Source organism: Carettochelys insculpta, chromosome 10, assembly GCF_033958435.1.
Source record: "Carettochelys insculpta isolate YL-2023 chromosome 10, ASM3395843v1, whole genome shotgun sequence".
NCBI lineage: Eukaryota > Metazoa > Chordata > Testudines > Carettochelyidae > Carettochelys > Carettochelys insculpta.
This window is the reverse complement of record NC_134146.1, coordinates 43,349,748-43,377,476: the sequence shown is the minus strand read 5'-3', so window position 1 is coordinate 43,377,476 and position 27,729 is coordinate 43,349,748. Positions and strand designations below refer to the sequence as shown.

The 27,729-nt window shown below is 40.8% G+C and overlaps 2 protein-coding genes and 1 long non-coding RNA gene across 4 annotated transcripts in view; 1 reads left to right on the top strand and 2 right to left on the bottom strand.

Moving 5' to 3' along the window:
- CCDC39 (coiled-coil domain 39 molecular ruler complex subunit) overlaps positions 1–6,487 on the top strand; it is a 33,897-nt gene extending 27,410 nt beyond the window's left edge. Inside the window, exons 17-20 of the mRNA XM_075004685.1 lie at positions 1,888–2,028; positions 2,216–2,395; positions 2,773–2,861; positions 3,797–6,487. Of these exons, the coding sequence (XP_074860786.1) occupies positions 1,888–2,028; positions 2,216–2,395; positions 2,773–2,861; positions 3,797–3,959 (573 nt within the window). The 3' untranslated portion in view covers positions 3,960–6,487. The remainder of the gene's footprint in view (positions 1–1,887; positions 2,029–2,215; positions 2,396–2,772; positions 2,862–3,796) is intronic.
- On the bottom strand, positions 23–3,931 carry LOC142018705 (uncharacterized). The gene is made up of 4 exons (XR_012646894.1): positions 3,709–3,931; positions 2,197–2,243; positions 902–1,034; positions 23–189 (listed from the first exon to the last, which is right to left on the bottom strand). It is a non-coding gene; the product is annotated as an uncharacterized LOC142018705 (long non-coding RNA).
- A 140-nt stretch (positions 6,488–6,627) lies between the features above and the next one.
- TTC14 (tetratricopeptide repeat domain 14) lies at positions 6,628–26,169 on the bottom strand. 2 transcript variants are annotated; one of them, XM_075004686.1, is made up of 13 exons: positions 25,992–26,155; positions 25,456–25,703; positions 24,314–24,438; positions 20,279–20,478; positions 18,984–19,068; positions 18,716–18,845; positions 16,619–16,771; positions 15,825–15,896; positions 13,478–13,597; positions 13,266–13,388; positions 12,192–12,309; positions 9,785–9,894; positions 6,628–8,123 (listed from the first exon to the last, which is right to left on the bottom strand). In XM_075004686.1, the coding sequence occupies exons 2-13, from the start codon at positions 25,617–25,619 to the stop codon at positions 7,178–7,180; spliced, it is 2,346 nt and encodes a 781-aa protein (XP_074860787.1). In that variant the 5' UTR covers positions 25,620–25,703; positions 25,992–26,155; the 3' UTR covers positions 6,628–7,177. The 2 variants fall into 2 exon arrangements, 1 of the variants encoding a protein (XP_074860787.1); XR_012646891.1 differs by having other exon boundaries at positions 8,097–8,123; positions 10,349–12,309; positions 25,992–26,169.
- Positions 26,170–27,729: the final 1,560 nt, after the last annotated feature.

The window sequence follows — 27,729 nt, the reverse complement described above, 5'->3', positions numbered from 1 at the left end:
AAAATCAAGTCCCATTTTCAAAATGACTTAAGCACTTAAAACTTGTTGAAACTCACTAAGTTTAAACTCTCAAGTCATGTAGGCACCTCAAAATTTTACCCAGGATTTGTTTTCTTACTACATATGAAGGATACATACACAAACTATTGTAAGCGATTTATGTAGTTATTCATCTGTTGTCCAGCCCCCCTGGAAAAAAGACAGGAAGCAAATATAGCGGTTTAATTAGGCTGCAACATTATTCACTTAACGTATATGGGAATATCTGGCAATAGCTTGTACAGTGAAGATCAACCTCTCCTTAGTTTTTTCCCATATAATTGCCAACCTACCCCATGACCCTATAAACTTTCCCATTTGTGAAATAAAACTCAGCTGTAAAAGGAAGGGGTTGAATGAGATGTAGGTACTTCTCTGCATTCTTTGAAATGCTCTTTCATTCCATTTTACCAATAACTATATTCCTTCCATAATGACTACCTGTACTGGATATTTCCCAGGGGTTTTTGTAAGTTATATTATAACCCAGCTTCCAAACTTGCCTTATATGCCAAGGCTCCAGATTAACTTCCCCACTGGGCTGTTCTCTACCATCAAGTGCCCCCCAACCTGTGGAGCATGAGATCACACCCAACACTTGCTAATTACTATGCAATATGGAGAAATCCAGGTAACTGCCTCCCCATTCTTGCAAAGGGCCTACCATGCTTTAGGGAGCCCATTCTATTCTGCCCTACCACCACAAGGAGTCACTTTTTCCTTTTGTGGCTTAGGCTGTTGCTGCTTGGAAGGGGGAGAAGAGGAATTACTCCCCCCCCCGGATTAGGAACGGGGACTTAAACTCCCCTCCCCCCCCCCCCCGCCCCAAACAAAATAGACAACTTTGGATTGCTGCAGTTACCTTTCATGATGCTAGGCCTCACACAAACCCAGTGGTCACTGGGGCTCCCGGCAACCCCCAGTTGCCATACGGTGGGGCCCTGCAGTTCCATGTAAGTACGAAGCAGAAAAGCCTGCTGTAGTTAAAGCATCTGCTGTGGGGTGAATGAGAAGAGTCTATCACCTTTTCATTACATATTTTACTTTCACCCCTGCCTCCGTGACCCTGGCTTTACACCCCCCTTTTCCCCAAACCATGCAGAGCTTGCTTTCCCAGGCACTTTCGCAAGTGGTTTGGGGCATCTTTGGTTTACATGTCGATTAAAGGCCCCAGCTAATGCAGCAGCCTGCCTACTTTAGTTGCTGTGAGCCTCATGCATGTTTAAAAGAAAACCACATCTCTCAGTAACATGAGCTATAAATACCCCATCCCCACTCTTGCAGTCAGCAGAAAGGGCAATGCTTCCCCATCTCATCCAGCTGCTTCCTGCTCGTCCCTGTAAGATTTCTACCCGCTTACTCCTCTGACCCTATTATAGGAAAGCCCTTAAAAAGGGGCAATAACTTTTCTTCCAGCCAGCAAGACAAGGACTCCCTCCACCCCAGCTTGCAATAAGCATTTTATGTAAAACTGCTTAACTAATCATACAAGCAAGAAAACTGATGGTAGGGATTATCCAATCATAGCTCTAGCACACTTTAAAAGGGGAAAGCGCTAATTAATGGCCAGATTTTTAAAATTGATAGTCAGTGGGAGTTTGGCTCCTGAATCAGGTACCACAGCACTGAGTAGTAAAACCCTGGAACACCAGTTAAAAAAAAAAAATCTGTCAAAAAGCAACAAGACTAAAAAAATCCGAGTTGTGGTAAGAGCCTAATACCAAATATTAAGTGCAATGAACTACTGAAAGGATAAAATCACTGTATTTAGCGTTTAGCAAACAGTTTAAAGAGATAATAAAACATTGTTCTTTAATATTCATGTTTGAGCTGTACTTATTGTTTCAGAGTATGGAAAACACTTTAGACATCATGATAAAAGAAGAGGCTGTCTACCAAGAAAGAACAAAAGAAAAGCATGGCCATATTTTGCAGCTGAACAATGAAATAGATCAACAGAAGCCAAAGTTAGAAAGAGTTATGACACAGGTTGGTTTAATAAATGACAACTCTTGTTTTATTGGTTTGAGTTAAAGTTGGAATATAGTAAAAATGCAGCACAAACTTAAATTTTAACACCATTACTAAACTGTTTGGTCTTTCAGAAAAGGTATTCAATTTTTTTCACAATACTGAACATTGCTAAATTGCATTTACCTGTTACTTTATGCCAAAGTGTTCCAGGCTGTCCAAAGACGTTCGATCTTTCAAGAAAAGTAAAATGAAAACACAGGAAGAAGATGACATTGACCTCCGTGAGATGAAAGACTACAACAGAACCATCGATAAATTCTTGGTCGATATTTTAGAAGCAAACCCTGACCTAACTCTTCCCTTCCAAACATACTTTCAACAGGTAGCATCTCGATGACTTTACTGTTACTAAAAATGCTGACACTGTTATAGATAGTAAAGAACAATTTAATAGATTTACTGCAGTGATTCAAAGACAAATGTGCCTCAGTTTCATAAAATACAATAAGACTACTAGAAGTCCTGTGGCACCTTACAGATTAACAGATATTTTGGAGCATAAGCTTTCATGGGCAAAGATCTGCTTTGTCAGATGCATAAGACTACTACTGTAAGACACAAGGATCCTGCTGTTGGCAATGAAAATCAGGGACTATACTAAAAGTAGCTGTTATCACACAAAGTACTGCAGAAAAGTGTGTGCGTGTGTCATAGCCCACTTGCAAAGACAGACAAACACTAGTATCTTTTCTCTTCTAGGCCGGTTTAGAACTTCCTACAACTGCTTCCATAGGTAGTCATTACAGTTCTAGATCATCATCTTCACAAAGCTCAATGGCTTCTGTCAGGTGAGTGGCAAAAAAATACTGCACCTTGCTATACCTTGTACTCCCACACCCCATCTCCTGCGTTTGTCACATCTTGCTCATCCCTGTTGACTAATAAGTGTCACAGGAGTCTCCTCAAGTCCTTTGTTAGACTATTCTAGAAAACGAAACTTATCACTTTAGATGCGTTGACAAGTCCCATGCCTGTCTAACCTAGTCCATTCCTTTTCGAGTTAGGATAGCAATTAAAGATTTTCTTGGTAGTAGCAGTGCTCTGAAATTACTTATTCATTTTCCCCCCTATTCTCCCCCATTCTACTACTCTGCTCTTTCACTGGAGTATAGTTCACTTTTAGATGATTTTCAGCTGGATGGAGGACCCAGCTCTTCTCTTTACAGAAGAGGTTTTTGCAGTTGTCTTCTGGACTATCAGTCAAACTTAAGTTCCCTTTTCATTCTTACAAATGAAGAAAATATTTTTTTAAAAAGCTTGTCCTTGTGGATAACTTAACAAACCAAAGTATCTTCTCTTGTTACAATGGAAATGTACTTCACCTGCAATATTACAAATATTGTGGCTTGAGTAAAGTCTTCAGCCATGACCACATAAGTTTCCTGTAGTGGTCTAGGGTCTCATACTACTGCCCCAAGAAATTCTCATCTAGGATTTTGAGGAAAACATCAAACATTTTGCCCACATAGTTTGTAAAGCTCCTTGCTCAGTTTCTTCCTCCCTCTCCCCCAATCACTTCATTATCAGTTTGTCTGTTAAGTGGGGAACAGACTTCTACCTCGGAAGGTCATCCATGCATATATTAAACATAAACCTGTAAATGTGGTGCATTAGTCTTACAAAGTGCTCACTTACCTTCTCCTGTTATAAACTATGGTTTTCCTCTTATTAATCGAGAGTTTTGTCTACATTCTAATTTTACAGTAACTGCTTTGTCTTTTAGATCAACCAGGAGTACTGCAGGTTCAGCTTCTGGCCAGGCATCCCCACTTAAAATTGTGGATCTGAATTTTCCAGTCAGTTCGCCTGCAGCAACAGCTGGTTCACGGCCTTCCAGTACAGCTAGCAGCTCCAGTAGTCTTCATAGCAGAAAGAGCCTGAAATAATATTTTGAACTCCGCTATGGTTCAGTCCCATCTCAATACTGATTTTTGAATTGGTAAAAACAAGTTAATGCACGTTTAGAAGAAGTCTGGTAACTTATCAGAAATACTTAGACTGAAGTACATGTTTTAATTTAGTAGCTAGGAAAAAGTTATACTTGTACGCAATGAGTTAAAGGATTATATTGATAGAATGACTAAAATAAAACTGCCTAACTTGTTTTTTATTTCTGCTGTTATGACTAAAGGACTTCTGGGAAATCCTAAGAAAGCATCAGTGATTCACATTGAGTTGACACTTGGTCAAGTATGTATTTCTAGGGAAACAGAACTAGCCTTCCTACTTTCTCCTGCAACAAACCACTGATCACATGGAGGGAGAGTACCTGCCACAATATTGATTTATGATCATTTCATGGTTTAAAAAAAAAAAAAAAAAAAATCAAGTAAGCATTGTATCTTAATTTTAGACAAAAGTAGACTAGATTTCTTCCTATTGCAAAGTTTGGGAGGGATAGGGATGAAAATTTGTAAATAAAGTCAACTTTCAAAGCTTTTATTTCTACTAGGTCCTTAAATATAACCTGTCACAAACAACTAATGAATTTATGTTTGAAACGTTATTAAAGTCTAGAAAAAGTTATACCATTTTTCCTCTTCCAAATGACAGTAACTGACAAACAAAATGGGTAAAGCAATACATTTTACTGGACTAAATTTCTATTTGTGTGTGAGAGAGAAGCTTTTGCTCTTACCCAAGTGACTTGAAGCGTTCTATGGAAGCTTGAAAGTTTCTCATCCAATGAAAAATACTACTTCACCCACCTTGCCTAATATTCAGGGACCAACAGAGCTACAATACTGCATACCATAATCAAACTAATAGCATGTTATGGCCCACTGTTTTTAGCTTCACATTTCCCACCCCCCCAAAGTGATTTGTACATTCTGTTAACTACCATTTCTTTGTTGAACCATTTTGAAGGTTTCATGGCTTTTTAAACATGTCCAGCTATAGCAAAATTTATACTAGATGTTAATATGTTAACAGTGTTGGACAAGAACAGAATAGCTAGGGGAAAAAAAAATTGAATTGAAGCACTACGTCATTCTTTTAACAAGGAATTTTTTTGTGCTAGAGTAGGCAGATATGGTAGGACTGTCAAAGCTGAGAAGGGGCAGTTATATTTAAGAGGATCATTCCAAACCACGTCTCCCTCTGTCATTCCTTTTCCACTCTACCATGCATAATAAACACTGCACCACTTGAGTTACAATGTTGCTAAGGGAAGGACACATACCAAGTTTTTTTTATTTATAACTGAAGTGAGTATAACTACTCACATTTCTATAGCAGAGTATATAGCCTAAGATTACATATTGTTGACCAGGTTGCCTTGGCATATGATATTCCATGTAAGAAAGAAACATCCAACTTACAGAAAGGTAACAAAAACTTATCCCTAGAATCAGCCAAACCAAGTTCAGCAGGATAACCATTTACACTTTCGTGCAGACTTTCTGCAGCATATTTTGAATGCAAAGGAGACTTACAAGTTTCAATATTCATGATGAGTAACTTATGTTCACATTAAATGGACACCATGACCATCAAGTTCTTTATAAATTCCATTAAACATCCCCATTCAAGTATTAAACAATAAAAGTTATGTTCAGTAAGTATCTGTAGAAGGGAAGCCCGACATTCAAGTTAAGCCAGGATTGCTCATGTAACAAGACAGCTCAGATTTTCCCTATTTATTTAAGCTTTGTTACCCAGGGGTCTGTCCCATGAAAGCTCATCACCAAATAAATCATCTTGTTAGCCTTTTGAAGTTTTACATCTCTGCTGTTTTGTTAGAATAAAGACTAACATGGCTATCTCTCTTACTATTCTATACCAAGTCATGTTTTCAAGCACTGTGTACACCTCTCGCACCTTTATATATATATATATACACACACACACACACATATACACACACACACACGCTAGTGGGACATAACAGTAATTGAAGTGGTGGCAGCAAAGTTAACTACTGTGGGTGATCATGAGATGGGGGCAATACAGCACTGATTTGTATTAAGAAAGCTATTACTTGTATACAAATTCACAACTGTTAGGTGTAAACCCTTTTTTGAAATGTTATATAAAAGTAAATTTCCTACCTTTAAACATTCTCAATTTTGTATATTGTAGATCAGAGTAGGAAAAGTGCCCTGTGGGCCACATTGTTTTCTAGTCATAATCATCTACTCTCTTTCTAGACTACACAGTACCCATATAATAACTGTAGCAAATATTTAAACATATAAACAGTTGGCTTGCTTCTGGTAACGTATCCTGCAAACCACAGTCTGAAAATGTGTCATGGTATGTAGACGTTACATCTCATCCACCACAAGGCAGCAGTCCAACATCATCAGTTTCCTGAAACTATCCTTAAAATGAAAAAGACACCAGACAACTCCCATGACATTTCTGAAAGCAAATTTAGGCCAAACACCATTGTATGTATCTCTGCCTCACTTTCCCCAGCTGTAAAATGGGGGCAATACTTTGTTTCATGGGGCGACTAGATTCGTTCATGACTCTAAGGCACCATATGATCAATGGATAGGATGTCACAGCAAAACCACACAGAACAGAAATTCAAGATAAAAAGTGGCATCAAGCAAAACAAGCAAATTTTAATAAAATTTAATGATTAAACAAAAGTTTTATATACATTGCTAGCACAACTGCATCATTCAGTCAAATAATCCCTGTCAACAGCTAATCATGAGGGTTAATATTACTGGGTTACCATTTTTGCACCTCAGAAGAGATACTTAGGTGTTAACAGGCATGGAGTTAGCACATTAAACAGCTAGCTATATTTTAAGGGTAGCAAAGAAAAAAGTTTTCATCCAATCACAAACAATATTAACTGTACAGGAGTTTTTTGGTTTTTTGGTTTTTTTTTTTAAAAATAAAAATCAGTTCCTATGCTTTTAAAAATTGTCTGATATACACGATACTCTCGCATACTTGTCTGTCAAAAGGATTTGTAACTTGACTCATACCAACCCTTAAAGAAACATTTTTAAACACAGAAACAGCGATTCTGTTCTATTTTTCATAAAAATTTTAAGGGCACAAGCTCAATGGCAATTAAGATCTTATTTTAAAAAAAAAAAAAAAACCACAACAACTGCATCCACTGTAATCGTATTTTTCCTTAGGTACTTTGTTTTTTCTGCTTACTTCCTTTTTCTCTCTCAAATTCAGCAATTTGATTGAATATGTTGAGTAAGTTCTGGGGCAAGCTCTTTTTAACACCACTTTCTGATTGCCCTGTACCATTTTGTGTAATTTCCTCAGCTACCTCCTTTGCTTTAGTTGTTTCCCCATGACTACTTTCCCTATTTTTATATTCTCTCTTTTCATGTGTACTAGGGGTTAACTTGCACCTGTTACCAACATCATTTCCACTGTACTCATACAACCAAGTGCTGGTGTACTGTTTATTCTTTTCTACAGACTTGCCTGAGTAATCTGATCCTGATGGAGAAGTGGAACACATGCTGTAACTTGAACCATGCTTTCTAAACTGTTCTTTTTTCCCCTCTACTTCCTTTTCTAACCTTCTAGAATCCTGGCTCTTGTTTTTATCATCTGACTTCCAGTTGTACGAACCTGAGGAACCCCTCCTATAGGAGAAGGATCTGTCTGTTTTATCCCATTTTTCATTTTTGTTGCTGGATGACTGAGTCCTGGAGCTGCTGTAAGAATCCCTCGAATCTTCAGACCTACCTCCAAAAGCATCTTCATCATCAGCAGAAGTCCTTGATAACGAACAGTGTCTCTCTCTCATTTCTGTCTTTTGATATAATCTGTCTTGCCGCTCCAACAGTTTTTCCATTTCAAATTTTTGGTTAAGGAAAGAAGCAGAGGTATCAGCTGGGGGCGAGTACCATTCATCTTTCCTACTCTGATCTCGCTGATGTGAGGAAACCCTAGATGAATGTTTTTTGGAGCTGCGAGAGCACTCTGACCGATTTCTACTCTTCTTCTTGTGCTTTTTCTGATCAGAGGAGGAAGATGATGAAACTGATACATTGGATGAGGAATCACTTGAGGAGGAGGAAGAGGAAGAAGTTGATATTTTCCTTTTCTTCTTCAGCCTAAAAATGTAATTAACCTATGAGGCATCACCATCGCTATAATCATCTATAGACTCTATTAGTTTCTGGCAAAGCTCTGTCCTTTTCAAGGTCCCTAGAGCACATCTTTTAACTTAGAACAGCTCCAAAACCAAAATATTTAATACAAGCCTCCTTGGGACACAGAGGCTTTTCAGTTACACAGCATTTATGTACATTTCAGCAACTTGAAGCATGGTGGATCAGATGGGAAGGACACAGGATTGTATAGGATCCTGTGCAGATTATGCTCTTGAAATAGCTTAGCAAGCAAGCTTCAAATACGCTACTGCAATTAAAAAAAAAGAACCTTTGAACCTTGAAACATAAAACAACTAATTGACTAAGAGAAATCATTAGAAGAGTTTTGGCAAGATCCTGGATTGCACTCAAATCTGAGTAATATTTACAAACCACTAGTGTGTAGATTTGCCTGACTTCAGCTGACATTCCTAGGTATGGAGGACTTAACCAAACCAGAACCTTATACAGCATTGCTATTATCACAAGAGTTCTTCAGTTGGGGTATCCTGTTGTACTCCTTAAAAACCCATTAAGGCAGATACATACTATTTCCATTTATTTCTCCTGAAAAATCCCCAGTGTTGTAGTAAAGAACATCTGCTTGGAAAACTTTGGGGAAAAACATTAACTCATTAATTCTACCTAATAAAATTTTCTTATTTTGCTTATGAAATCTGTATGAAAATGGATTCTTCAAGGGCTTATCAGGTCATTTGCTCCTTTAGGCAATAAGCCTGCTTTGATGACCTCACTAAAGTAAACCCTCGAGTTACACACGGGTTGCATTTCTGCAACCACTGCATAACCAAATTTTCATGCAAGTCAAGGGGAGACAGGAACCAGATTGCATCCTGGCTCTGGGCTTCCCTCCACTTGCAGAAAGGGGAAACTGAGCCTTGGTCAGTTTCCTGGCTCCAAGGAGTGGCTCCCAGCTCCCCATCACTCCTTGGAGCCAGGAACTGACCAGGGCTGCTGCCCTGCTCAGTTTCCTGGCTCTGCAAGCAGAGGGGAGCTGGGAGCCAAGCTCTAGCCTGGTTCCCAGCTCCCCACCACTCCGGGCACTGGGCAACTGCTCCTGTTAAGGGTGGCAGCCTGACTCATGAGAGCAGTTGCGTTAATCAAACACACGAGCGACTTGACTACACGTACCTCAAGGGTTTACTGTATTTGTTGCTGTGAAAGCAATTACAATGTCACAAACAGATGGGATTACAACTTTATATGGGGATTGAGCAGAAGGAGCTAGAGAACTATTGAAATCAGAGATTTATGCTATTAACTCAAGTAACAGGGAGGGCAAAGAAAGCAGCATACAGGAATTTATCCATGTGGCATCAGTGATTGTTTAGCAGCTTTATTTTTTCAAAGAGCACCTTAGTTTATTCCTTTTATTAACTACTGCCTGATCTTCCTGTTAGCTGTTAAGAATATGGAGACTATGAACCACTAAAATAAATAGGAAGAGTAGCAGTAACAGGAACAGAAGTATCACCCATTTCAGCGACCAAACACTAACAGCAGTTTACTTACTTATGTTTTGTATAAAGTGATGCTGATGCTTTGCTTCTAATCAGCAGTAGATTCTTAATTATGATGTATATTGAATATAATAAGATTACCTTTTTTCTTCTTTTAAGAGCTTACGTAGTTTTTGTGCACTTGTTTCTATTTTCTTATCCTTCTCTCTCTCCTCTTTTTCAGCTTGCTTCTCTCTCATTTCCAAAGATTTCTTTTTTTAACCCCAGACATCAAAAGAAAATCATTAAAAGTAACAGTATGTTAACCCAACAGTCCCGCAAATCCCAACCCCAACCACCACCACAAGAAGCCATATATACACACACACCAAAGAATAAGATGCCAAGATTCCGAGAGGAAGATATTACATTGATCAAATAGAAGTTGATTGTGCAAGTGTTTGGCATGAATTGTTGTGATGATCAGTATGGTATTAAGGACCATATTGCAGTAAATATCATTTTAAAAAGGATATGACCAGCCATTGCATTGGTACCCATGCCAAAAGTCAAACAGGAAAAAATACAGAAAAATTAGGTATGCAAATGAAGATTGAAACAAGGACATGGGTATCATGGAAGATGATCATTACAGTTTGTATATAAAATGTACGTAAAAATCCAATTTTAAGATGGTGTTGGAAGAGGCCATGTTCAGATACAAACCATTTTGTAATTGTACCACAGCCCAGTTTGATGCATGTAATACATAAGAAATCATGTTCCAGTGGGTTGTTGATGAGCAGCACCGGATGTCAGACACAGCAGCAACGGTCCAGTTCAGAAGGAAATGCATTGAAGAAAAACATATCATCAGTATTACAGGAAAAGAGCATTTTATGTTTGAACTGTAAATCGTGTCATTCTAATAGGACAACTAAAAACAGATATATTAAACCATGGTTTACTTAGACGTAAAGGAGCCTTCAATTACTAAATGATTAATCATTAAAGGCATGCTAGCTAAATTCATTAGCTCGATAGACTTCTGCATGCCCCCTGAGATCTTTTAGGCTTTGTCTACATAACAACAACAATATGGAGTTGGAAAACAATTTCTAAAACATATTAATATGCTAACTGGTCCAAGCAGATCCTGCTGGTGTGCACTAGAAGTTCCCTGATATGCTTTAACACAACACTGTTTAAAATGGTTTGAAACAGTTAGAATTCATATCCAAGATGAGCAGCAAGTTTATGGATACCAGTTCTCGAGGAATGATAGTTATTTTTACAAATACTGCCTTGGGACAAGGAAAACCCTTAATTTATTGTGGGCAAACTTTACACAAACTGCTGAACAGTGAGCTTTCTGTTCTTCAGTTGCACCAATGAACCTCATTACTATCATCATAACTTGGAATGAGAGTAAAATCTTTGCCTTCACTTAGCTAGAACATGTAATTTCTTTATTTGTGACTTGCATTATAAGACTCCTTGTTTCAGCAATGATATTTTTGTCAGTTTACTGTCAAATACATTGGCAGTGCCCACATACTGTAAGTGGATATTTCTGCAGCATAATTTAACTGTAATAAAGGTTACCATAAATCTCCTCTTCCCTATCCTTCAACAAAACCTTTTCACATTATGGCTCCACCCACCTGCTAAAGCAGTGTCAATCAAGCCCTGCTTAAAAAGGAAACATCGTGCACACTTCTACCCCAGTCTATTTAGTTCCTTCAGCACAGAGGCACTGAGTACAGCAACCCTGTACCCCAGTTCTCTAACTTGAATGCACTCTTTTTGATCCTATCTGGAAGACAAAGTAAGTAAAGGAGATGAATAAAAAAGCCACAGAAAGAGACAGGCAACAGACAAAGAGCTTGGCATGGTGACTCATAAGGAGGAACGTGTGCTGAGGACAAAAACAAAAAAGGCCCTGGAATGTGTTTTCCCTATTATTTCCTCCAAGTCTAGTACCCTGGTTAACTGTTATTTTTTTCCTGCATTTTAAATAACTGCCTTGTTATTTTGTATCTCACAAGTTGAGCAGAATTCTGGATCATCAGCTGATCGTAACTGCTCGGGGCCCCATGACATTATGTCCCCAGCACTCACTGGGCCTTTAATTATGATTCTTCTTGTGCCATATGGAGGTACAAATTCATCCTTCTGAATGAACCTTGATCAATTTTACCCAGCTCCTCTCTGATTATTTCCAATTCTCTATTTTGGGATCTACCCTATAACAACTGTTAATTCTTTATCAGCTGTCCCACTCACATGGGCTGTTCTCTCCTCTCCTTCAGACAGTTATTGAGTTTTGGTCTTTCCCTGCATCTGATTGCTATGCTGTTGCTTTCCCTGCCCATCTGAAATGATCAAGCCATCTATAGGCACCTTGCTTGTTTGTAGATGCAGCCATACTACTTACTGTGACAGACGTGTTGTAAAGAGGGGAAAGAGGAGAATAAAAAGGAGTAACCAGTAAATAATTTCCCCTTCCGAGTGTTTATCTGCAAACCTCAAGCATCATACATAAAGTTCAGAAAAAATAAAGAATCACCTGCATATGTTTACGGAGTTTTAATAAGGCATCCTCAGCTTCTTTAAAAGTCTCATCCAAGCTCAAAGCTTTGTTATAATAATTCTGAGCATTTAATAATTTGTCTTCCTCTTCCAACCTAACATTCATATGACAAATGTTTACAAACAGAATTTGTTTTATCATAATGATTTATATCTTAATTCTCAGCCATACATTTTTAAAAAGGAACTCACTAAAATGCCAAAATGAGCTGATCCTCTCTAATGCAGCAACATCCGTAATCCAACATGATTTTAGTTTGCCGGACAACAAACTTATAATGGATGTGGCCAAGTTTCCTGTGGTCCCATGCAATTTGTTTATAGCCACCAGCCCTGGCGCTCAATGTTCTGTGCTATTATTTAGCTGTAACTTAGCCCTAAATGTTTTCTAAGAGCACAGCAAGCAGTGGAAGTGTTGGTAATGCTGCTAGATATTATGGACCTCCTGTGGTCTGGCAAATTATCTCATCTGGCACTGGGTCAGGTCCAGAGGGTTCCAGACAAAGTCTGGTTTCAGTTTTTAAATGAATAAAACATTATAAACTTCGGAATTAGTCTCTTGTTGTTTACTCGGATGGATAAGCTTTGTTTCCTGCATATTCTGAGAGTGTGGCTGTATGTGTATTTTACTTACACACACACACACACACACACACACACACACACACACTCAGAAGTTTAATAGAACATACAATCATAGCATAGCTACAAGGATTTAAAACGTTGTGAAATTGACTTGTTGAATATTCATCCAAGAATTTCACAGAATGTTACACATGTTTAATATTCCATCAGCTAATTTGTATTGGGGCAGGGAAGAAAGGAAGAGAAATTCAAATTGATGTACAAATAATTAGGGTTACATGAAAAACAAGGGAGAACAAACAGATTATACACCTACAACTGCTTTCACTGCAGATTTCTTGTTAATGGCAAATAGGAAAGAGGTAAAAACGTCCTGTCTTTTTATATACTTAGATCTGCCCAATTTAAAAAACAAAAAACAAAAAAAATTGAATTGCTCATATAATACATAGAATTCAACACTTACTGGCCTCCTCTTTCCACAAGTGTCTGACAGAGATATTTCCTTGCATTTCTATGGGTTGGACAGTTTTCTAATGCAACTTCAAAGTCATCTATGGCTTTGTTTAGACTTCCTTTTGTTGCATAACTATAAGAATTATAAATAAATGTCACAACTGATGTTTAAATAAATTATTGGAATCTTATTTCAAGTACAAAAGGGAAAAAAAGACTTACAGTGCCCCACGAGCTACCAAGGCTTCAACATTTTGTGCATCTATTTCCAAGGCCCGGTTATATTCATTCATAGCTTCCACATGGCGGCCAAGCTTAAAATAATCAACCCCAATCTTCACACTAGACAAATTGTTTAAAAAAAAAAAACTGTATTACACAGAGTCATCAAGCTAAACAGATATACATAATTACAGTTTGAGAAGCCTTTCAACTTGTATATTATCTTGCCACAGGCGTAACAGAGACTGGGAGCATTTTAGCACAATATAAATTTCAAGAGTTGCTACTTAGAGTAATGTCATATTTACATCACAACAACCCATAAGTTCTTTTTGTGTGAAAGCATGGAATTTGAAGACACCTATGCACAAAGCACACACACATGCTACACTATAGTCTCAATTTACAAATGGAATACTTAAGTAGAAGTGCAGCTGCTTTTGCTGGGGAGAGGGGGGAAATTTACTTACCATTGGTGCATGCAATAAAATAACTTTTTACTGTGAAATTCATTGTTTTCTGAGTTCTTAGTTCTTATGGAACTGTTGCCATCCTGATCGACTGTGCTGCATCAGGATATCATGACAAAAACAGCTGTACTTCTACTCAAGTAACTTTTGGGGTACTTTTTCCATCTCTGCTTGTCATGGTGCCTCCTAAATGGGAGGAGAGTTTCAGGCCACGTCTACACTTACAAAAGTTTACAGCAGCACATCTGTACTGCTACAGCTGTCTTGCTGTAAGACTGTTCAGGTAGCCACAGTATAGCAATGGGAAAAAGCACTCCCAGTGCTATACTAAAACTAGTTCAATGAGACAGAGTAGATCTCCTGCTGACATGGTGCTGTGCATACAAGTGCTTATGTTGGGAAAACTTACGTCGTTCAGGAGTGTGGTTTTAATTCACACCACTGAGCAACAAAAGTTTTGCTGATTTAATGTACTAGTATAATGTACAAGGACACATTCAAACACTACAGTAAGGGGGCACAACAATGCTGAAGTCATTTTGCCCCAGTGAAAGATTCTTTAAGACATATTTCACATCTTCCATACTGAAGCTTCTCATATTTATCTAAAGATTACTCACTGAAAGCTAAATTAACTGTTGGAGCTCTGAATGTCATATCAGATTTATGAAATTACACTACAACAATCAAAACCAACGATTCAATATAGCAATGTATGGCCATAGATTAAGTAAACTACTTTAATCTCCAATGAATAAGACCCTAGTTAAATTGCTGGATGATTGTCAAATAACTGTGGCTCAGTTGAAACCAAGACATGAAAAACTGCAGAAAAGCAGTAATGGATCTTTATTATTTTCAGTAATTTAGAAAAGCTTACAAACAGGACCCCTTTGGGCAGGAAGCCAAGACTCCCACTGTTGAAACTGTGGTGGGAACCTAATATTGTGGGATCCACAACTATCACAAATTAAGTGAGGCTTTACTAATGAAATAAATGATGTGCTATACGAAAACTGAGAACATTTCTAAGCCTGGTATCATGTCTACCACTACTAGTTCAATCTCATTCCCTTCCAAATGTATCGTGTACGTCTGGGACTACTTCCCAACTAATATTGCTTCTAGGTAACTGCCTACTCCTCTCAAGTTCCCCTGGTCAGATTTGAGACAAGAATGGCAAAGAGCTTGACTTAGATAAGGGCCAAGGCTGCTAAACTGAGAGAATATAAGCTTTCCTTATTCACCCCTTGCAATACTGAAACAGGATGTTCCAACAATTTTGGGAGTAAGGGCATTTTGAAGTTGTGCGGGGACTTCAAAGTGCTCACGGTTACACAGCTTGCCAGCACTTTGAAGTTGCACATTGCAGCGCTTCATTGCTATTCCCCACTCAGGCTGATTACCATGCCCCCCTTGAAAAAGGAAGCTAGTGTAGACAAGCCCACAATGCCTGAAACCAGCTCGGGCCACAGCGGAATTGCTTGCTGTGTCAAAATGAAGGAATTCAACATCACCTGATCGCTATTTACAAAAAGCTGAGCTGGGTATTAACTCTAGGATCCTATGGGAATACTGAGGAGACAAGACAGAGCACTGCACCAGTCTAATTTCAGGAGCCACTACAAGTTATGTGACCTTAACCTCTGGGAACTCACTAAAGGCTATCCCTTAATTAAAATTTTTGTGTTTTGGTTTTGTTTTGCTTTTAAAAACTTCATAAACAAAAAACCTCCTCCATCCCCATAACGTGGCAAGTTGCTCCCTGGGGGCTGATCATTGTGAACATAGATACAAAGAAATATGAAGAACTACGATAATTAATTCTAAAGGTAGATGACAGCTAAATTGACGGACAAGAAAATTAAATACTCTACCATTTCAAGGCCCAAGATGCAGACTGCTTTTTCCTCAATGCAAAGGCAAAATCTTCTTCACTGAAGTTTTTGCTGTTTAAAAAACAAACAAACAAATAAATCTAGATCAATGGAATACATTAACTGTCCAAGTCTCCTTCTAATTCTACATAATCAAAAATCTATCCTGAAGTATAAATAAAATTTTAGTATAACCAAAACCAGCATTATATTACTTTCTCTTCATATAAGCAACAGCACCTGATTTCCTAAGTCACAGCCTCCTCAACTATATTAATTTATTGCAGTCAAATGCCACCTATATTAATATAAATTAAATTTTAAGCTACCTAGCAAATGCGAAATAATGTACAAGCTCATTTTCTATATTTGAAAAGAAAAAAATACCAAACTCAAAAGATCAGGTCCATTAGTAAAGTAAGCTATTACTAATAAGCGTTAGGAATAACTTATTGGATGTTAAGTAACATGATTTTAATCTAATGTTACCAATAATATACAATGAACAGCTTACCAAATTAAACAATAGCGAGTAGATTACTGGTGGATGGAGTGGCTCCTTTTTTTTTTTTCCTTTAGCAAAGGAGCCAATTTTAAGTTTGTTGTTCTGGGGTGCCTTTTTTATACTTATTGGAGAGCTCACATTAACACCAATAATCATGCAAAAGAGGAATGATGCAAGGCTGAAGTAAAAGGACCACAGAAATTTTAAAATGGAAGCCACAAATGAAAACACATTTCAGGCAGTGGAATATTTTCTAGAAAGCAATAGACACAGTGCAATGTCACTGTACCTTTGCAGGCTTCTCATTAATGATGGTGGGTTGGATTCACTTAGTCCAAGTTTTCCTAATAAAAATTCAACTACTCCTGGATTAGCAAATCCCAGAGAACCATGTAAGAGGTTTTCATACGTTTCCGAAGTACTGGTTATTTCAACACTTCTCCTTAAAAGAAAATACGAACACTTGCAAATATGACTATATATGTCAACATTACCAAACAAATAGGTAAAGAGTTATTAATACTTTATCCATACAGGTTCAGAAGCAAGTTACATAGCCTCACTTACCTCAAGGGAAAATACAACACTATCTTTCTCATCTGAAATAAGAATGCCTTGACCTTTGCTGAGTTCTCCATCCTTATCTACAGGTTGTGCCTCCCTGGCCCAGCACCCTTTGGACCTGAGTGGTGCTAAACAAAAGATTATGCCAGACCAAGGTAGATCAGGCCTCCAGGCTTCTTTCTGGGGGGGGGGGGGGGGGGGGGCGGCGGTGGAGAGAGTGCGAGTGACAAAGAGGTCATCCATCACAGCTGCCACCAGCTCCCTGCCCCCAGGGTTGCCTAGAGGGCTCCCAGACACCAGTTCAGCTCTCCGCTGCCGTGGTGCTGTTACCTGAGGACCCCAGCTCAGCTCTCCAGAGGGCTCCCTGCCACCACAGGGCTCTCTGCCACCAGTGGGACCATCCCACCAGCCAAACCAGCTCTGGGCTACTGGGGCTCTCTTGTCTGGCAACATCCACGGCTGTGCTGGACAAGAGCGTGCCAGACAAGATAGTTTCAAACTGTGCTAGATGCAGAATTCTTTGACCAGTTTCCTTCCCTTTCTTCCCTCCTGGTTATCCCACTGTCTGTCTTACTGATTGACAAGCACTATTTGAAAACCTCATTATGGCTCTCCTCTCTGGAAATACCAACAGCTCCTTCTGGGCCTGGAACCAACCCCTACAAGCACTCTAAAGAGGTAGTTACTCTCTTGTACTTCTTGCTGAAGACACTTTGGCTGTGGCTACACTTGGCCAAAACTTCGAAATGGCCATGCTAAATGACCAAATCGAAGAATACTAATGAGGTGCTAAACTGAATATTCAGCGCCTCATTAGCATTCGGACACTTCCAGCCACGACACTGGGCGCGGCTACACAGGGGTCCTTTTTGAAATGTGTGGGATCCTTTTGAAGAGGACCCCCATGTAGCTGCACTGAGCTGCGCATGCTTGAAAGTGGCGCTTTCGAAGTGCCGCGGCTGCAAGCATGTGAATGCTAATGAGGCGCTGAATATTCAGTTCAGCACCTCATTAGTATTCTTCGATTTGGCCATTTAGCATGGCCATTTTGAAGTTTTGGCCAACTGTGGCCACAGCCATTAAGAGTCTCATATTTCTGCCTTTTAAGTCATTAATGGCCCTGTAATTTTCTGCAGTACAGGTTGCACCTCTAAAATCTGGTACTCTCTGATATGGCAACAGCCATGCTCCACGGAGGTGGGCTGGTCCAGTCCAGCATTAGCCAGGGAGGGGGCAAACCAGTAGTAGGGATGGGTGTGTGTGGCCCTGGAGGAGCTGGAGCAGTGTCCCTGTCCCCTGGGAGCTAGTGGCCCAGCATCAACCAGGGAGCCACAGAGCCAGCAGTTGAGGGGCATTGGTCAGTGATCAGCAGTAGGTGGCCAGGAGCGGTGGCCCAGGCTGGAAAGCCAGCAGCTTTGCAGCAGCCAGGAAGTTGCTGGGCCTGGAAGCGAGTCCACACCTGGCAAGAGAGCCTGGGAGCAGAACAACAGGGGACACTGACCTCCAGGAACACTCTAGTCCCAAGGGTGCCAGACCAGGGAGGTGTAACCTGTATATATGTTAAGCCTCTCTCTTGACTAAGATTAACCAATACTGCTTTTCGTTCTTCATCTTTGTGAAGAATTCTGAAGCAATTAACATCCATGCGTGAGCAGTGACACTCTTTTTTCTAAGAAAATAAGACAATAGTATAAAATTGAAGAATACATATCAATCATCAGCATAAAGGAAAATCTTGACAAAGACCCTGTTCTGCCTAAATGTCTGAGACATGTATATAATGAATCAGACCTAGTGAGTAGAAGAGAATGTATCTTCTTACCTGTGATGTAAAGGCAGATCGTCAGAACTAATTACCCCCAGTTTAGTACTAGACAGACTGGGTGGAAGAGCAGAGCTGTGCAATGATACTGTGAGTTTTTCATGGTAACGATCAATGTCCTTGATTGCAGCTAACAAAATAAAATTAAACAAACAAACGAAAAAATCAAAACTAAAGCAAAAATAGCAGACTCCACATCTTAAACTTGAGAACAAACTCAACACACTGGAAGGCAACAGCTTTAAAAACATTTTTAATATGCACTTACCTTGTATAAGGTCTCCAGTTTGATAATATGATAAAGGATCACCATGGCTGCTATGTGAAGGCACATCTCTCAATGGACAAAGAGCCTGCAGTGGAAGAGACCAAAAAATGTAATCCAGAACTCTGAGCTTAATACAGCAAAAAATAGTATTTGTTGCATTACAAGACAACTACCCTCAGAACAGAAGTATTAGTTTGCCCCAAGAAGATTTGTCACGAGTCAATATTAATTATGTTGCAATAAAAAAGCAAGGCTTGAATTAAAATGGCAATTACCCTGTTGACAAGAACTCATCTGTAATACTGATACTGAAGACAAATGTAATAGTTTTAATCTTTAAATAAATGTTTACAAACAAGTTTATTTTTAATAAAAAAGTCCATTTTGTCATTATTAAACTAGATGGAAACTAATCTTAGGCTATGTCTACCCTCTAGATCCCAAAGCAGCACAACTATACTGATGTAGCTAGACTACTCTAAGGTCTCCTATGTAGCCACTCTATACCACTGGGAGAGTCTCTCTATGGCTATGTCTAAACAGCAGTGTTATTCGTGAATAAGCTATTCCAGAAGAGGTATTCCGGAACAGCTTATTCAGAAATAGCGGAGCTGCACAAAATGCATTTCAAGGTTGCATTCAGTCATTTTCAAACAGAGCCTCTATGCACAATAGAGCCTATTTTGAAATAGATCCATCGGATGCACTAAGGCTTATTTTAAAATGTTGTTATCTATTCCCTCTCTGGACAGTTGCTATTTTGAAATAGCAGTTGCACTGTGTAAACACTAATTATTTTAAAACGGCAGCTGCTATTTTGAAATACCTTTGCTGTGTAGGCACACCCCCATTGACTTAGTGCTGTTCACATTTGCGCTTTTATCAGGGAAACTTATGTAGGTCAGAGGTGTCTTTTTCACACCCCAGCCAACAAGTTCTCAATGAAAATACTAGCGCAGACAAAAACCTAAATCTGCCCAAAACTGAGCATTAAAGACATGTAATGTTACTATGATTCAACTCAGACTGAGGCCCAGGTATCAACAAATACAGTCAATTTTCATTCTTCAGCAAAAATATTTGAGCTGTAAAGAAAGAAAATGTCTTGCTGAGAAAGCAAAACAACATCCACCTGAACCAAAGCCAGACTGGATTAAGGCTTTCAACTAATAACCACCACAGAGCTTAAGTTTATCCTTCATAACTCAGGTCTCAGGCACAAGAAGCAGCTAACATCAGAAAGCATGGACTGCCCTGCTTTAGTTTAATTGTTAGAGATCATAGTCAGGTCTTACAGTGATTTCTAAATCTGAGATCTCTCTTATGACTCCGCTGCCCAGACAGATCAACACCATAAAAAAGCCAAATTCACGAATAGAACTAATCCTTCCAAACACAACATCTCCACGCTCAACGTCTCGGAAAAACAGTTCTCTCCTGTCCTCACTTGGCACTTCCATGAACTGCTCCAAGGGTGGCATAACAGCATAACAATCTGCAATTAATGAGAAAAAAAAAGTTATGCAAAAGTGCTCTGCTGTCTGAATCTCCAATTACAATTCACTACAGTATCAGAAAAATCAACGTGAGTCTTAATAAAACACTACGTTTCTTTGTGAGGCATCATGCACAAGCAACATTCCTCAAAATAAAAAGAGACTACAATAGGAATCCTTGTTCCTTCTTGACCTCAAGGAACTAAGAGCTCTTTTCTCCCCTCATGTTCTGGCCAACCAGGTCCTCCATACCCATGTCAGAATCTTCTTCCCTCCTCCCACATGTATACTTTAATTGTCTGCCCCCAAATGGATTAGGTAACATTTGATGCTCAGAGTCTGACAATATTCTTTCTTTAGTCACCCAGAAAGAGTAATTTTTGATAAACACAAGGTCAACCTTTGCTTCTTATATGTACCCTAAACTCTGCCGCATCCAGCAGTTGGAAATACTGGTTTGCACTACCTGCATTTTGAGTTACTAGCAGAGCAAAGCACCATCCTGCATTCAACTTGAATGTTGCCTCACAGCTTCAGCCAGCTCTGCAATTGTCTACAGATCAAAGAACTGGCAGATGGCAGCTATTACTACTCTCAGCACAGTAATTTCCTTATCTCAGCTCCACCCATTCTCCCAATAGAGTTTAATATCTTAAATATCATCAATATCTTAACTCAGAGGTGTAAAGAAATGCTGGGAGTCTTTTGGTTGGGGTGGATGTAAAAAGTCTCTGAAATTTGAGAGGGGGGGGAGGGGATGGGGGAAGGGGGCAGAAGGGAAGGAAGGAATGGAAAGATATCACAGGGAGCCAGGGGGAAGACAAGGAGGCCTGCCATATGCAATGAGCTTGGACTATGCAAGTTATGATGTGTGTATTTTCACATCACAATTTTGCTCCCAGCCAAGTATCTCCTTGGAGCTTTCCTCTCCACCCACTTTATCTTCAGCTAAGGGCTGGTGGGGGAGTGGGGGTGCACTTTGTAAGGACCTATTGTTTTCTGTGGAGCCTGTTTACTCGGACAAAACTTCACCCATTCTGTTCCGATGGAGAATTCCTAGCATCACAACTCTTCCAGTCTCAGTTTCCATGCCTACTTTCTCAGTTATCTGGAGTAGAAATGTAAGATTCTATTCTCAGATACCTTTTCAAAGGGTCCTTAAACCTCCAAGTCCATTTGCCCTTAAAAAGCTGGACAGAACACAGCATTTGGCCTACTTAAACAACAAAGTTTGTGACCCTCTACTTAATGTAATGGAGTGGCACCAACTTCAGTAACCTTCACGTGACAGTAAGTACCTTTTACGGTTTATTTGAATATTAATATGATAAACACAATGTCCACTAAGTAATTGTGTGATGTGGTGGTTCCACCTATGCCCCCTCCCTGCTCCATCCCTTACCTGAGGAGGGGAGAAAGGACACGGAGAGCATGAGCTGAAAGGGTTTCAGGGGGCAGAGGAAAGGAGGGACAAGGTGGGTGGTGGCTATCTTGCAGGGGAGGAAGAAGAGGATGGACCGGGTGAGGGCACCAGGCCTGGCGCAATGTCGGGGAGGTGTGTGGTTGGGGCCAAAGATGGAAGAGGTATAACAGGAAACTGACCTCCCCAGGGGAAACTTTACCCTGCCATCTATGTATGTCCATATATTTTGCTTCTTTCACAATATGTAACCACATTTCTCCAACAATAGCAGGCAACTTTCAACTTGAATAGAGCTGCTTCTCTAACAAAGCACTTTGCTGGGGGGTGAGGCGAGAGAAGACAACTTGGAACATCCCCACACATCCACAAGAGAATGGCAGAATTCCCATTTCTTTTGTCATCAGCATTTAAGGTTATTTCAAGACATTTCCTGCAATAATTTATACGTTAACAGTTCATGCTTGAATTTTAGTGTTAAGTTTAAATAGTCTCCTCAATTACTGAGATAATACTTAAAGTTTGTTCAAACACAAAAAGTAATCTGGCATAAGGTTGGGTATAAAGTTAAAGCAGATTCAGCTATTTCTGAATAACTCAGTGTGTACTCCAGAAAAAAGGCACCCTATTCTGAATTAATTCAAACTGCTTCCAGACTGAGAGCCTCAAGAAATGACGTTAATCCTCTACCTAAGCCCTAAGGAAGTATGCTGTGACTTTCTGAACAGATTATGTTCCTTGCAAGAGGACGCTGTATTTCAGTAAACCAAGTCTGCGTCCACCTAGGTTTTAATTAAAATTGGGGTCTTCAAGATCGAACAATGTAGTATTTGTAATCTTGTAAAATTATGCACACTGACTTGATGGAAATCGTCCTTTCATCATATCAGAGTGAGAGTATGGAAGTGTGACAAACAACTGTACAAGGCTGACATGACAGTCTGATCAATGACTAATGACATCAGTGCTTTAGCTAACAGCACAGAGTACACTTATAAAATCTAAGGATGATATCAAACAGGGAGAGGCTGCAAGTACTTTCGAGGATAGGATTAAAATTTCATAGTTATCTGGGCAAACTAGAGAAATGGTCTGAAGCTAACAAGATTAAATTCAATAAGGACAAATTTGAAGTGCTCTACTTAGGAAAGAAAGGTCAGTTGAACACAAACAAAATGGGAAGTTACAGCCAGGAAGCAATACTGCAGGGATCCGAGGGTCAGACTGGATCACATACTAAATATGAGCCAAAAGCATAACAGTGTTTGGAGACTGAGAGGAGAGAGAAGCAAACATAATTCTGGGGATGTACTAGCAGCAATGCTGTGAGAATTATTTTTCTTGTCTTTCACTCTACTCTGCACTGATTATGCATCAAATAGAGTCTTGTGTCCAGTTCTGGCACATTTCAGACAATATGGACAAATTTGAAAAAAAAAAAAAAGTCCAGAGAAGAGAGCACCAAAAATAAAGCTCCGGAAAACATGACCAATAAGGGAAGATTGAAAAACTGAGTTGTTTATAGTTGCCAAAGACTTAGAGGGGGCATAACAGATTCTAAGTACATAAAAGGCTGTTTTCGTGGAGAAGAGAGAAAATTTGTTCTCATTAAACTCTGACAATAGGACATGAAGCAATGGTCATAGACAGCTGCAAGGATGGACATTACAAAAAATGTCCTAAATACCAGGGTTGTTAAGCACTGGAATAAATTGCCTAGGAAGGTTGTGGAATCTCCATTATTGACAGTTAATACTTAGTACTTCCATGAGTACAGGGAACTGAACTGGATGACCTCTTGAGTGCCCTTCCAATCCCACAATTCATGACAAGTCATATTTGAAGTGGTTTGAGTCAAAGGTGACAATAGGCTCAAAGAAAACCTATCCGAGGCCAATTTAAGGCTCAGTTCTGCAAATACACACTTGGGGAACTTGAGGATCCAAGGCCTTTTTTGTTCATCATTTTTTGAAAAATTTGAACATGTTTTGAGAGCTGGACACCTTCTGCTTCCTGACCTTGTTTTCACACCAATAGTACACTGTTTATAGAATCACTCAGGATGTTTACATTTTACATATTAGATAAACTGAAAACAGACTTATTTAAGCAAAAAAAAAAAAAAAAAAACATGGATGGCACCTTTTCCCAACATATTCCACCCACGATAGGCTGTAATCACGTTTGACTAAAATGACAAATTACTTGACAGGCTTACAAATGGGTTCATAATCTTCAAGTAATTAAATGATCTAACTCCATGCATTTTCTAAACATCAAAAAACTTGAAACAAAATAAACCCTCTTTTTACAAATACTTTTCATTTTTAAATGTATTCTGCACACGAGATCTTCATTGCACCCCGCGTGATTAATCTCTTAGGGGCTTTTTCACTTGTAATTATACAATTTACCTTCATTTTCTTCATTTGTTTCTGAACCTGTTGATGCATTTGGCTTCCATGAAAGAGCAAAAAGGAGATCAGCTTTTTTTGCAATAAAGTGTTGTATCTCAATGTTTTCAATTCTCTTCTCTTTCCTAAGAAAAATAAAGAAAAGTCTATTACTCTCTCTGCTGCAACTCCTATTTAAAAAAAACAAAACAAAACAAAAATAAAAACATAAAAAACTCTCCCCCTGTAAGGCACTGCATAAACATTGGCTGAAAAGTATCCCAACCTATTTCTCATCTTTAGTACAAAATGCTTTGCCCACGATTTTCTAAATCTAATTTAGAGCATGGCAGCAGAGACATTATTTGCGATTACACCAAGTACATCAACAGTGGTGAACTGCAAAGCTTCAAGATCTGGGGCATTTAGATTTTTTCTGCCAAACTAAGCCTCACAGGTTACACAGTTTGCTGCAAGGTGCCTTTTCATCAGCATTTGGATTGAGTGCACAGATTCTGCAAGAAAGCAGGACAAAGGAATAGCTCCTGCAATTTCCCTTTCAGAAGCAAGAAAGACATGCACCCTCAGTACCCTGAAGCTTTTCAACTCACATCACCAAAACACTGTAACCAAACAGGGTATCAGTGCAATGCAGCCCCGTACTTAGAGTCAGGTGACTGCGTGAAAAATCTCACCATCCCTTTTAAAAGAGAGCTTTCTAGCCTCATAGCTCCAGAAGAAACCTTGAAAATGAGAACTCTAAAGACCCAGGGACCAAAAGGTCCAACCGTTCGTTCTCAGTCAAGCCGACCATGATTTTTGGGGGGAAGGGAGAGAAGAGAGGAAACGGGGTGAGGGTGGTGGGGCGGACACTTTTCTGAATATCAGCTGATATCACTATTACAGGATAAGAGAGCTGCGCGTGACTGGGCGAGACTCTTCCCAAGCCTCAGGAGAGCACAGACGGCTGCTGCAGCGCCCCACAGGGGAGCGGCTCCTGGCTGGGAGGCGGGAACGGGCCCCTCTGGCCCCGGGATCGCCGACCAAGCAAACCGTCAGCGGGGACGGGCCGATAAAGGCTCCTCAGAGCCGACCCGAGTTGGAGATGCTCGCGCGAGGGGAAAGGGTCAGTTGCTCCATCCTCCCCCTGCCCGGATCTTTACCTGGTGGGCGGCTGATACTGAACTTCCCGGGACAGCTCCAAGCTGGACCCTCCCGGGGGCAGGATGCTCCGGAAGTCGGGGTTATCGTGCTGCTCGGCGCGCAGCAAGGACAGCAGCGAGGGTCCATGGAAACCCAGCGCCTGGCGCAGGAGGTCCCGCTCCATCCCATCGGCGGCCCCTCACGCAGCACAGCAACCGGAAGCATCCAAGGAGCGACCCGGAAGCAGAACTCTCTATCGTTGCGCCCACTAGCGGAAAAGGCCGAGGTTAGAGGGAGAGGCTGGTTACCCTGCCGCAACCCACCCTCAAAAAAAAAAAAAAAAAAAAAGCCCGCTCTCGCGCATGCGCATAGCGTGAGGCTGGGAACCTTGCGGTGGCGGGGCAAGAGGCAAAGTGACGACAGGGCGCAGAAGAAACCCCCTCCCGCCCGGCGTGCGCGAGACAGGGGAGATTGTGGTCTCTGGCCTCCGCCGTAGCTCCCCGCCCGCTGCTGCCACTACCTCTAACAAGAGCAGAAGCTGCCGGGGGTTAAGTACCTCGCCTGTGCAGGCCCGAACCTGGCCACACTCCTCCCCGGTGCACGCAAGGCCGTCCTGGGAAAAGCCAACGAGTTCGAGAGCCGCCCCCGGGCGAGTCGGCACCTGCCTTCAAGCCGCGCGCAGGCTCCCCGCCCCTTTCCCGGGGAGCCAAACAGCTCCCGCGCGCAGCTGGGATCGAAGCGAGACGGCACCACTGCAGCTGTCCGAGCGCCTCCTTTCACCGCCCCGCCCCTGCCAAGTCGTGTCTGAGCCCGCAAAGTGACCTCAGTGTTTCGGGTTGTGTTCACAGTGGACTGCATTGTCCTAGCAGCAGTCCGCAGCCGTGCACTGTGAACACCGGAATTCAGTGGGCCTGACATGAAAGTCCCGGACTTTATCCTGTGCTGCACTGGGGTCAGCTAGCTACAGGACGTCTTGTCCCTGCTGAAGCAGCATGCAGAGGACTCGATCAAAGGTCTCAGAGAGTAGTCCTATTAGTCCGTAGATTCACAAATAACAAGCAGTCCTGGAGCATGGCTGAGACCAGGGCCCCCAGCGACCATCTGTCCCGTATTAGGCAGGATGGTCCCATATTTGGGATGCCAAAAAGGCATCTCTACTTATGTTTTTAAAAGGGACTAATTGTCCTGCATATGGACCTTGCCCCCTCACCTGCCCTGCTCACCTTCTCTGCCACCAGCTGCGCAGGCACAGCTGCTGGCTGGAGAGCATTCTCAGGCTTGGGGAGGCAGGGGTGGCTGACGTGTCCTGGCTGCTTCCCTGAGGCTTGGGTAGTGCTGGGGGCTTTCACTTCTCCAGGGCTCCCAGGGAGGGCCAAGGGCTGCTACTTTCCAGGGTTCGGGGAGTGCTAGGGGCTGCCGCTTCCCCCAGGGCTCCCAGGGAGGGCCAGTGGTTGCTGCTTCCCTGGGGTTCAGGGAGTGCCAGTGGGTGCCACCTCCTTCCCACCTCCCCGGGCCTTCGTGGAGCTGGGAGGAGCTGCCCCTTCCTCCCATATCTCCCTGTCCCATTTTTTGGACAGGGAGACACGGTCACCCTACCAAGGCAGTTGTTGACAGAACTTACTGTCCAAAGAGATCTTCTGGCAAAACTATTGACAGATTACATCCAGACACAAAAGCAGATCAAAAGAGCAATCTGAACCAGGCCAGACTGCCTGGCTGCTCTCTCAACAGAATGGCCAACAAGAAGCTCAGCAAACAGGGCTGCCCAGTGAAGCAGAAGCCTGGTTTGTCCATAGAGAGCCCCCTGAAGCATCTACATAGCTTTTTTTTGTCAACAGAAATGGTCAACAAAGGCATTATTCCTCATTGTGGAGAGGCAGAACACTGTTGGTGGATGTGCCGAGTTTTGTTGACAGATTGTCAACAAAATGCATTTTGTGCGTATACACTCTGTGAGTTTTGTAGACAAAACCCCAGTTTTGTAGACAAACCTCTCTAGTGTAGATGTAGCCTAATAGATTTATTAGGTCATGAACTTTTGTGCGTAAGACCCACTTCTTCAGATGAAAAACAGTAGAAAAAAAATCTAGGGTTTCTATAGTGAAAAAGAAAGGTTAGCTGTCTCTAGTAGGACGAGTTGGAACAAATTAAATAGTATGTGTGCTGGGTTCCATGTGCACAAAAATAGGGCCTTATCAAATTCATGGTCCATTTTGTCAATTTCTCAATCATAGGGTTTTAAAAATCATAAATTGCATTATTTGAAACACTTAAAATTTCACAGTGTTGAAAGT